This window comes from Mastomys coucha, unplaced genomic scaffold (genome assembly GCF_008632895.1).
Source record: "Mastomys coucha isolate ucsf_1 unplaced genomic scaffold, UCSF_Mcou_1 pScaffold15, whole genome shotgun sequence".
NCBI classification, from domain to species: Eukaryota; Metazoa; Chordata; class Mammalia; order Rodentia; family Muridae; genus Mastomys; species Mastomys coucha.
Genome location: NW_022196897.1, coordinates 90,134,961 through 90,147,546, shown reverse-complemented (window position 1 = coordinate 90,147,546; position 12,586 = coordinate 90,134,961). Strand labels below are relative to the sequence as shown.

General features: G+C 38.4%; 1 protein-coding gene across 1 annotated transcript in view; it reads right to left on the bottom strand.

Moving 5' to 3' along the window:
- Cstf3 (cleavage stimulation factor subunit 3) overlaps positions 1 to 12,586 on the bottom strand; it is a 75,067-nt gene that overhangs the window by 4,521 nt on the left and 57,960 nt on the right. Inside the window, exons 10-16 of the mRNA XM_031371216.1 lie at positions 11,583 to 11,745; positions 8,981 to 9,090; positions 8,117 to 8,233; positions 7,678 to 7,752; positions 6,817 to 6,960; positions 5,434 to 5,536; positions 764 to 833 (exon numbers count right to left, since the gene is read on the bottom strand). Coding sequence (XP_031227076.1) covers positions 764 to 833; positions 5,434 to 5,536; positions 6,817 to 6,960; positions 7,678 to 7,752; positions 8,117 to 8,233; positions 8,981 to 9,090; positions 11,583 to 11,745 — 782 coding nt within the window. The remainder of the gene's footprint in view (positions 1 to 763; positions 834 to 5,433; positions 5,537 to 6,816; positions 6,961 to 7,677; positions 7,753 to 8,116; positions 8,234 to 8,980; positions 9,091 to 11,582; positions 11,746 to 12,586) is intronic.

The following is a 12,586-nucleotide window of genomic DNA, read 5'->3' as shown; positions in this document are numbered from 1 at the left end:
CTCAGAAATCCGCCTGCCTCTGCCTCCCAAGTGCTAGGATTAAAGGTGTGTGCCACCACTGCCCGGCGGTTTGTTTTTTTCTAAGATAGGATTTTTCTGTCCTGACTGTCTCTGGAACTCACTCTGTATACCAAGCCGTCCTTAAACTCAGAGATCTTCCTTCTTCTGCCTCTAGACTGCTGGGATTAAAGACCTGCGCCATCACTGTACAAATCGCTGTTTTAATTTCTCGAATTACTTAAATACCACAGGCACCTAAAGTAAAATTGTAGGTACCAAGAAAGTACCAAGAAGAGGATACTGCAGAACTCCAATACTGGTAGTTTGTGAATCAGTGAGAAAGTGAGGACTAGATACACTGTCCATCTGTCTAGGTGGTTGACCTTGGAACAGGAGAGAGGCAAAACCTGAATATTCTGGCTGTGCCACTGTACCATGTCATTCTCTTACAGTCTAAGCCATACGTTGGACATGTAACATATGAAACCAGGTCTCAGTATAAAAGAGTCTTTGATTCCACTAGTGAGATACATTTCAGAATGCTAATATATTAAGTTCTAGAAGTATTAAAGTAGAAAGATATAGCAAAATATTTAATAAAAGGGTATCTCAAAATAATTCTTATCATATATAAAATAAAAATGTAAGCTTAAACAACTATGAAAATATTGCAGGTAGATAAAATGAGAAAAGAAATGTCTCCTGAAATTCACACTCAAGCACAATCCCACACATTAGAGTTTATACATTTCACATGACTTACCCAGACTTCTCAGGAGGAAGGCTTCCAGATGTTAAAACTCTTTCAAACAAAACTCGAGTATTATTGTCCTCTAGGATATTTAAAAAAGTTTAAATGTTAAATCAAAGAAGGTTTTACAGTTTAATAATTATTTTTTAAGAGTAAAGCAGAACAAAACCCCCAAGCTTTTATCTCACCTTATAAAAATCTAATGCAGAAAAATAACGTCACAAATGATTTTTACAGATAAGGAAATTGGGAGGTTCAAAATCACTGAGTTTGCTAGACTAGGGGAAGAAGCCTTTATTTAATCTCACATCTCAGGAAGCAGAGATAGATCTCTGTGAGTCCTAGGCCAGCCTGGTCTACATCCTGAGTTCAGGCTAGCCAGAGATACACAGACCTTTGTTTCAGACAAACAAACAAACACCAAACACTGCCCAGTTAGACTGGTTTGGCTCATTGTTGAGTAACAAAGCTGTTACTAGAAGCCAGGTCTTTTGACCTGTAACTGAGAGCTGGCTTGTACACAGTGCAATGCAAATTGCAGTGAGGACTCAATTAGATGTCCTATTTTGCCTTTCAAAAAATAATGAGAAATACTATCTGGATTAAATTTTAAGTATTAGGAGTCATTTATAAGTGAAAGCAAGAGTTTTCTTGAAAATTCAAGGGATTTTTTTAAAAAAGCACTTCAGAATCTAGCAACAATTTGATAATTGAACTGAACAGTTAAAATGAACACATTCATGATATCTAAATTACACCACAATAAATTCTGTTTAAATACTTCATCATGATTGGTTTTTATTTTATTAGCACAGACATTTAATTTAATGTCTGTGCATATGCAAGATAAATGAATTTAGCCAAGGATGTCAATCAAGTCAGATGCACCAACCACATCAAGTGATTTGGTATGTTTTTAAATTTTAATTTAAACTATTTTTATGTTGTGTATGAGTGCTTCTCCTGCATTTCTGTCTGTGCACCACTTGCATTCAGTCCCTATGGGGGCCAGAAGAGGGTATGGTGTCCCCTGAAACTGGAGTTGTGAACCATGATGTGGGTGCTGAGACTCAAATCTGGGTCCTTTAGAAGAACAGCCTGCTGAGCCATCTTTTGAGTCTTTCATTTTAAAAATGTTATTAAATATTACATTTTATCCTTGCTTTAATACAACTTTGCTCTAAATATCCCATTTACTATCCCACATAACCTCCTCACTGCTCAATGCTCACCATGCTCTCTGGCTAAAAAGATGTTTTCTTTCCTAACTATTGCTCATCTTCAAGACCCAATTCACATGCTTTCTGTGAATTCTTAGGATAGCACAGCCACACAGTGGAATGTAGTAGAATGCCATTTAAAACCCTGCTAGCCATACTGAGAGGGTAAAATTAATCTTAAGTTTAGCCAAACACATCCAAACTGTCTTTTCAACATGTAAACAATATGAAAGTCACTACAATATTTTTATTCTTATTTATTTATTTATTTTTGGTTTTTCGAGACAGGGTTTCTCTGTGTAGCCCTGGCTGTCCTGGAACTCACTCTGTAGACCAGGCTAGCCTCAAACTCAGAAATCTGCCTGCCTCTGCCTCCCAAGTGCTGGGATTATAGGCGTGTGCCACCACCGCCCGGCTTATTTTTTGTTAGAGTTAAAACTCTGGAATCTGGCATGCATGCTGTTTAGCACAGGTACACTCATTTGCACAATAACTAGCAGGCTCAGAACAGCGCTGGAGTTTGGGCTGTCATCTTCATGCCCCACTGTGTGTCATCAGGGCTCTGCTGTGACATTCACATTCATCTCCACCATTATACACAATTACTGCTTCCTATACTCCATGTATAAGTTAAATGCATGCAAAAGCTCAACCTGATCCTCTCAGTCTTATGAAGGGTATTATAACCTTGTTGCCAGTGGGAAAACTATATTTTTAAGTTTACACACCTAACCTCATGTACAACTAAATACAAGTTTTCTTAAAACAACTTTCATATAAGATGATGATGATGATTATTATTATTTTAGGTTTATTTTATGTCTATGACTGTTCTCCTGCATAAATGTATATGTACCATCTACGTGCCTTTTGGCCCCCCTAGAACTGGAGTTATGGATACCTACAAGCTACATGGGGTTGTTGAGAATCAAACCCATGTCCTTTGCAAGAGCAACAAATGCTCTTAACTGCTGAGTCATTTCTCCAGCTCCTCTAGTTGTCCCCTTCAAAATTTATATATCCTGAACTATCAATAATTATAATAATTTTATAGAGACACATGGGTAATTATTTAGCATAAGAAATGGTTATATTACTATTAATCCAACAGAGTGGGAAAATAAAGATGTCAATGAACATACTTCTTTTACAGATTCATCCCATGATCTCACAGTGTTTTGGGTTTGGTGGTTACAGGCTTCTGTGTATTGTACTCCATACGTCCCACCTACTGGGCAAAGCTATTACTAAGCTAAGGTACTAGTTGGAGAGGTTTTAAATATCTGTTTACCCCTAGGAGACATGAGAAGAACTGCAGAGTGGCCAGAGAGGAACACAGACAACTCTATCTCTTAACTGACTTTGCAGCTTCACTTAATTGTGGTATCACTTTTCTGATTCAGAACCACTCTGTGGAATGTAAAACAATCTACCATTATTCAGGGAGTGTAAATACATGGTTGATAGGACTCCAGATAGCTTAGTTGGTAGAATGCCTGCTGTGATGGCTTTTCTGGGTTGTTACCTTGACTACATCTGGAATTAACTGAAACCCAAGTGGCTCGGTATACTGTGAGAAATTTTTTTCTTTTAACTCATAGCTTTTGATGTAGGACCATCCATCTTTAATCTGGACTACACCTTATAGTAGCAGCCTATAGAAAGGACATGGAATAAGCCTTTGGTCTTTGCCAGCCTATTCTTGCTTTTACTGGATAGTGTATTTCTTTACTAGCATTAGAGCCTACTTCTTCAAGATTCTGGCATATACTGAAGACAAGGTGAGGCATCCAACCTAATGAATGAACTTAAGAACTATTGGATTCTTAGACTTCCCTTGGTAGACAGCTATTGTTGGAGTAGGTGGACCACAGCCTGTAAATCATTCTAATAAACCCTACATACATACACACACACACACACACACACACACACACACACACACACACACACACATTTATATTCATTCTATAAGTTCTGTTCCTCTAGAGAACCCTGACTTATACACTTGCCTAGCATGCATAAGATGTTGAGCTCAGTGCCAGCACTGTATAAATTGGGCATGGTGACAAATGTGCAGGCAGGTAGAGTTCTCTGAGTTCAAAGCCAAACTAGTCTACATAGCGAGTATTAGTCCAGCCAGGGGTATATAGTAAGACCCTTCTAAGAAGAAAAATAGAGAATTCATAGATGATAGGCCACTATTTCCTGGGTGCTTATAGAGTAGCTGTTTCTGGTAGATGTTGGAATTACAACACTTTAAAAAGAAAGCAGCCATTCATTGACTGAGTATAGGGTCCCCAATGAAGGAGCTAGAGAAAGGACCCAAGGAGCTGAAGGGTTTGCAACTCCTTAGGACGAACAACAATATGAACTAACTAGTACCCTCAGAGCTCCCAGGGACTAAAACTCCAACCAAAGAGTACACATGGGGGGACTCATGGCTCCAGCAGCATGTGTATAGCAGAGGATGGCTAAGTTGGTCAGCAGTGGGAGGAAAGGACTTTGGCCTGTGAAGGTTCTATGCCCCAGTGTACGGGAATGCCAGGGCCAGTGAGCAGGAGGGGGTGGGATGATGAGCAGGGGGAGGGGGGAAGGAACAGGGGTTTGTTTTAGTTTTTAAATTTCTTTTCTTTTTCTTTTCCTTTGGAGGGGAACCTGGGAAAGGAGATATTGTAAATTAATAAAACATCTAATAAAAAAAAGAAAAAAAAAAAAAAGAAAGAAAACAAATCAAAGGCTGGGCAGTGGTGGCGCACGCCTTTAATCCCAGCACTTGGGAGGCAGAGGCAGGCGGATTTCTGAGTTCAAGACCAGCCTGGTCTACAGAGTGAGTTCCAGAACAGCCAGGACTATACAGAGGAACCCTGTCTCAAAAAAAAATAACAAAACAAAACAAAACAAAACAAAAAACAAAAAGAAAAAGAAAACAAGGGCTGGTGAGATGGCTCAGCGGGTAAGAAAGCCGATTGCTCTTCCAAAGGTCATGAGTTCAAATCCCAGCAACCACATGGTGGCTCACAACCACCTGTAATGAGATCTGACGCCCTCTTCTGGTGCGTCTGAAGACAGCGACAGTGTACTTGTAATAAATAAATCTTTAAAAAAAAAAAAAGAAAAAAGAAAAAGAAAACAAAGCCACCCAAACCCAAACCCAAACATAATTTCAGATTGTTTAATGTTAAGAAATCATGGCAGGGGCTGGAGAGATAGCTCAGGAGTTAAGAACATAGGCTATTCTTCATAAGAGCCTAGATTTGGTTCCCAGCATCTGCACAGCAGTTGACATCTGACTGTAACTTCAGTTCTGCCTCCAAGGGCAATGAAAACATGGGTCCACAGACATAACATACAGGCAAAACACCAGTAAGTGAATCTTAAAGACACACACACACACACACACACACACACACACACACACACACAAGCACAAAACCATGGCAGATTCTAGAACCAACTTACCATTGAGGTGAGAGAGATAGTCAATATAAGCCAAAACATATTCTGGAATGTCTCCATATTTCTTTAGTCCCAATTCAAAAATCTTAAAGGCAACAGATTTGTCCTAGAAGTGAAGACAGTACTGTTTTCCATGAAATGCCAGACAATGTACACAAAATAATATTAAAACCACAGAATCTTAATAGGCATGGTGGTGCACACCTATAATCTCAGCAGTAGAAACTAAGAGGCAGGAGGATTGTCACAAATTCAAGGTCATCTTAGCTTACATAGCAAGATACTTTTTCAAAACAAAAAACAAACAAAAAACAATGACAAAGAAATATTCCAACAACCTCTAAATATGACAAAGCACAGAAGAATTAAAATTGGTGAGCTAAAGAAAAAACAATCTGGGGTTAAGTTCAGAATATGAATTTTATGCGTATACTTCAAAGCACACCTAGGGAATGAAACAAGAACTTGTCCTTTTAAAATGAGAAAAGAGCTGGGCATATAGCCTGGTGGTTGAGCACTTGCCTAGATTGCTCAAAGCCTGGAATTCAATCCCCAGCACCACCATAAACAAAATAAAACAGCCAAGCAGCCAATGTCGTAATCTTGTCTAAGACATTTACCACAGTTGCTTGTGGTGGTGCACTACCTGTAATCCTAGTACTGGAGATTACAGTGAAAGCTGGAAGATCAAGAGTTTGAGACCAGCTTGAGATACTTAGTGATGTGTGCTTCAAAACAAAACAAAATCCAATGAACAAACAGGAACAGCCAGGGGTGAACTGGAATTCGGTCAGTCAGTGGTAGAACACTTGCGCACTAAGTTTCAATCCCTGAACACTGCCCCTCAACATCCCTGAAAAAATTTTAAGAGCTTATCTAGAATGCAGGAGGCCCCGGGTTCATTCCACCATCTGCAGTAGATATAATCATTTGATTAAAAGAAAAAAGTAATTAAATGTGAAATTTAATAAGGCATAAATAAGTAAGCAATTGAGTTGAATAATGTTCAATGTAATTTTATGCACATAAGCTTAAGACCTTTTTTTTTTTTTTGGTTTTTTGAGACAGGGTTTCTCTGTGTAGCCTGAGCTGTCCTGGAACTAACTCTGTAGACCAGGCTGGCCTCAAACTCAGAAATCCGCCTGCCTCTGCCTCCCAAGTGCTGGGATTAAAGGCGTGCGCCACCACTGCCTGGCGCTTAAGACCTTCTTTACAAAATGGAACAATTAAGCTTAATTACTTAAAGTAGGACTTTTGTAGGGGGGAAGGGTAAGGGGATTTACTGTATAAATCCTCTAGTGTAGAATTCACTGAAATATGACTGCCTTTACCTGTAGTGCTGGGATTAACGATCTCATCTCTTTATATAAGCATGTCAGTGTTTACCTTACTACAGTAATACTCCATGAGTGCTGCAGTCACATAGACATGATGGCGGGTTCTGGCATCCTCTCTTGCTTTTTTAAATATCATTCTTCCAGATTTGATACCTTCTGCTCTCCTTGCAAATTTCATATATTGAATATATACCTATGAGAAAATAAAATATTTGTATTCTACAAATTAGGCAAAATATGCTCTTCATAGCATCTAGTACCAAGGCACTGAATTCTATGCTAATGTTTCTGGCTTAAGAAACTACAGAGTAGAATTATAAACTACTTTCCCCCAGGCATTAGGAACACATGTTAAATTTTTTTTTTTTTTTCGAGACAGGGTTTCTCTGTATAGCCCTGGCTGTCCTGGAACTCACTCTGTAGTCCAGGCTGGCCTCGAACTCAGAAATCCACCTGCCTCTGCCTCCCAAGTGCTGGGGTTAAAGGCTAGTGCCACCACCACCCAGCTGTTAATTTTTATGACATAATTTACATAACACAAAATTATTCTGAAGTGTATAATGCAGTGATTTTCTTTCCTTTTTATTATCATCAGAAGGTCATACAATAATCACTTCTTTTTGCTTTTTTGCAAGATACTGCTTTTTTTGTGTAGCCTTGGCTGTTCAGAACCTGGAATTCCCTCTGTAGACTCTGCTAACTATATATTCAAAGATAACCTTGAACTCCTGCTCTTCTGTCTCCATTTGCCAAATACTGAGATTACAAGTGTGAGCCATAATGCCCAGCAGTGTTTTATACAGAGGGTCCCATGATCTAACAAGACATAAGTACAGTGACTCTTGCTATATAAGAATTAAGATTTTGTTATATTAAGTCAGATTATGATGGTGGGAAAGAGGTTACTCACCAAGGTGGGATCAATGTCCTCAATTGCCAGAAGTCTGTTATATATACTGTGAACCTTCTCATACTTCATGCGACTCTAAAGTGGCAGAAGAGTGAATATTAGTATATGCTCACAAATGAGCAAATCTGAGCTTTATGGAGCCTGAAGACTCTACTGTTCCCACACACACGCACACAAAGCACCTATACTGCACATAAACTTATATGAACTCAAGGACTAATAGCTGTTTATTGTTACCATCTCTGGATACAAAAACAAAGACGCTACCAGAAAGAAATTTTAGTCCTGCAGTAAAATTGTAATCAGTAGATATAATTCAAGAATTTACCAGGTTTAGAAAGAACCATGAGTTTGAGGGCCACATACACAGACACAGATACATACACATACATACACATACACACACAAACACAGTTCCAAAACTTCTGACTCTTCTTACCTCTTCATAATCTGCATATGCAAAATAAAGGAGCATGTTCTTCTTTAATAAAGTGCTTATGGCTCTTTCGTATATATTAGCAGCTTCATCACTAAATAATTTGGCATTGTTCATATCCTAAGAAGAAAAGAAAGTACATCTTCAATAATGCTAATGTAGTTGAAAGAGTAAAATTGAGAGAGTATCTACTTTAAAATGTACTTACAATAAAAACAAATACACAGTAGGATTTAAGAATAATAAAGATTACTAAGGATTTCTTCTTGTTCTGGGCAGAGGGGAGTTTCTAGGGCTTGAGCCCAGGGCCTCTACGGCCCAGTTATACACTCCAGCCCCCATACTTTAAATTAGTTATCATTTGAGTGCTTTAAATGACAAGTCACTCTGATACAGTTTTAAAAGCCATCATATTTTAATTCTAAGGAATTATGAGTATTACTAAAATTCATACTGATATAAGTTAAATATTTCCTTTTCTTTTTTGTTTTTTTGAGACAGGGTTTGTTTTTCTGTGCAGCCTTGGTACTCACTCTGGAGCAGGCTGGGATAAAGGTGCATGCCACCACCTGGCAAGCTTAAATTTGTCAACATATACTTCCTATATAGAAACTTTTAAATAAATTTAGCATATAAAATAATGATGGTATGTTCATCCACTGTACTTTCCTTATATTCTACCAGAATCTTGTCTAGTCTTTCCTCCCCACCTTCTAAATAGTTCTGCCATTTAATGTTATGCATGCATGTGTTTAAATATAGATAGTATTTATGCTTTATTACTAAAATTGATGTTATATTTGTCAGTAAATCTTATTGCTATATCAAAATCACAAAAGGAAAAAGAGGATGGGGAGGGATACGCACCCCCTTTTCTGCAAGCAGCTTACTCGACTGTTCCAGATACTGGGCAGCTTCATACCAGATATCAGGGTGATGGCCCAGCACAAGTAGGCACTGTTCATAGGCAAACATAACTAAGGGAAGACAAACCCACAACATCAGTTAAGATAAAAGCCACTGCCAACATTATCATCACAAGCACCACAGCTAGATTATTAGACTCAGGCATGGTCAATGAGTGATAACTAGTTCCAACATTTGAGAAGGACATAGTCTATATAGAGGACAGTCATGAAAAAAGTCATCTGACCACACACACACACACACACACACACACACACACATCTATAGGAAACAAAACACAGGAAGAAAGAAATCCTCTGAATGACTTCACTAAATGACTGTTATCTGAAGACCAAAAGGGTGTGTACAAATCAGTAGAGGTTGCCAAAAAATGTGACTCAGTGGTACAATTCTTGTTTGGCATGCAGGTGGTTCTGGCTTTAATCTCCAAGCCCCCAAAACAGATGTGGGCAAAGAAACAGTACTCATAATGTCCTGCCATTAAGTGAGCCTGCAGAACAGAAGAATTCAGTGAAATTCCAATCCAGCGGTAATAGTGATTTGTACAAAACTAACACTTTGGGCTGGTGGCAGTGGTGCACACCTTTAATCTCAGCCCTTGGGAGATGGAGGTAGATGGATCTCTGTGAGTTTGAGGCCAGGTTTGTCTGGAAAGTGAGTTCCACGACAGCTAGAGCTGTTACAAAGAGAAACTTTGTCTTGAAAAGCAAGAAATAAACAATAAAGCAAAACAAAACAAAACAAAAAAGAACCCAAAAGACTAATTCTTCTGAAATTAAAATTATAAACTGAAAACAGAAAGTATCTCTTTGATAGAGCAAATGCTTAGCATATATGTTTATATATGACTTTGGGTTAAATCCTTGGCACTTCTCTATCTCCATCGATGTGTCTATGTTTATATGTTTTCATATATATATATATTACATTAGAAAACTGAAATAAACCTGGGTGGTGGCGCCGGCGCACGCCTTTAATCCCAGCACTTGGGAGGCAGAGGCAGGTGGATTTCTGAGTTCGAGGCCAGCCTGGTCTACAGAGTAAGTTCCAGGACAGCCAGGGCTACACAGAGAAACTCTGTCCCGAAAAGAAAAAAAAAAAGAAAACTGAAATAAAGCATCCCCTCCAAATAAATCCAAGCCAAAACAACAACAAAAACAATAACAACAGCAATGACAACAATAAAACAAACAAAACAACAAAACACCAGAACGTAAGTGCACAGCAGAATGAAGCAGGAGTCAGAGCAGACTGGGCCAGGGGCAAAGGTGAGGTTAATATCATACAAAGTCCAAACAGATGATAATTCAACTTCCTTTTAAAGAAAACTCAGAGAAGACAACAGAATCCAGTCTTTATTATATATGAATAATAATTCATATATTTATAAAATGTTTAAAGAAAAAAATCATATAGGTAACAAAACATGAAAAAGTGACCAACAATTAAAAGTCAAAGGAAACCAATCTCACAAAGGCCTGAAGGAATGAGCCAATGAGGACTTTACAGCTATTGTAATAATCCTACTCTAAAGAAGACACATTGTAAGAATCTAAAGAAGATACATTGTAGAGGATGGAGAGATGGCTCAGAGATTAAGAGCACTTGTTCTTCCAGACAACCTGGGTTAAATTCCCAACACCCACATAGCAGCTCATATCTATCTGTAATTCCAATTCCAGAGGATTCTTTGGGTTTCTTTGAGCACCAGGCATGTAAGTGGTACAAAGACATTCCCTCAGTCAAGACATCCATACACATACATTTAAACATATAAACACAATACAATTAAAAATTAAAAAGCAAAATAAAACAAACCCGCACACATTGTGACACACGAATCTCAATAGAGAAATTAAAATTATTAAACATTTCCTGGAAATTCATAGAACTAAAAGTACAGTATATAAAATGAAGCCGGGCAGTGGTGTTGCATGCCTTTGATCCCAGTACTTAGGAGGCAGAGGTAGGTGGATTTCTGAGTTCGAGGCCAGCCTGGTGTACAGAGTGAGTTCCAGAACAGCCAGGGCTACACAGAGAAACCCTGTCTCAAAAAAAAAAAGCCAAAAATAAATAAATAAGTAAATAAATAAAATAAAATAAAATGAACAATTTGCAGGATTATTTTACAATCAGATTGAATATAATAAAACAAGGGGAAAGTGATCATGAAGATAGACCTATAGAAATGATCATGAATGAAAAAAAACACAAGCGGAAAACAAAAGATTCAGAAAACAAACAAACAAAACAAAACAACAACAACAAAATACAAATTCCAGCCTCCTCTGGGCAAGGTAGCTTATTCCGGTGACCTAACACCCAGGAAGTTAATACAGGAGGATAATGAGTTGGGGATACTCATTAGGGATAATGTATCGGGGGCTACATAATGAGCTGGAAGCCAGCCTAACCTGCAGAGCAACAGGCAAGAGTGGTGGGTGGGAGGAGAAGCAGCGGCAGAGCTGGAGTAATCCATGAGGCTAAGACCAAACAGTCCCAGATACAGGAGCTGGAGTCCCTCGCGGGCTACTCTTGTTACCTCTTTTGGTTATGAGGGTCTGGTCCTCTGTACGAAGAGGGTTGCTCTTCTCCCACTGGATGTACTTCTTCCACATGTCTACCTGCTGAGCTTCTTGAGGGGTATTCTGAGGAGGCACTGAAGGAGCATTGCGATCCAAACCTTTCATCACTGTCTCGTATTCCTAAACAAATATTTAAAGGTTTTTGATGAGCCTAGAACACCTCAGATATATAGGGAGTTACTCGATCAGCTGGAAACACTTTGTTTAAAATGTTTACTCTCTTACCCCTAATATCACTTTTTATTATGACTTTAGAATTCAAGGTTATCCCAAAATACACATTGGGTTTGAGGTCAGCCTGGCTACATAAGACCCTGTCTGGAGAAACAGAATTCAAACAACATCCACAAACAACAAAACAAAACCCAAGAGTAAGGAATGATACAATAGAGTATTACAAAAAAAAACCCCAGATACAGGATAACAGAATATCCATAGACTATCTTTGCAGGATGTATGATGTAAAGGATATGTAGAGACTTGGTAGTATTGCTATTGACAGCTTTGGAGAAGCTAATCGTTTTTGTACTATTTGGCTGTGTTCCCAATGAATAGAAAAGTATGCACACAGAGACACTGACTACAGAGTAACACAATTTTCAGAAAAGCAAATATGAAGGGAGAATATCAACTACTTCAATAATTCCATGTAAATCTCTATTTTGAAAAACATTTCTAGCCAAGCACCATGGTACATGCCTACAGTTCTAACACTTTGGAAACTGCTGACAGAAAGAGGGCCAGGAATTTAAGGGAAGCCTGGGCTACAAAGTATCCGGGCAGTCAGCACTACATAGCAAGACTCTGTTTCAAAAACAAACAAATAAAATACTTTTCAGACTGAGGATGTGACTCAGTAGTAAAACATTTCCTAATGTATGGGAATCCTTAGGTTAGATGATGCCCAGTAAATATAAACACAACACACACACACAACACACAATTTTTTCCAAATCCAACA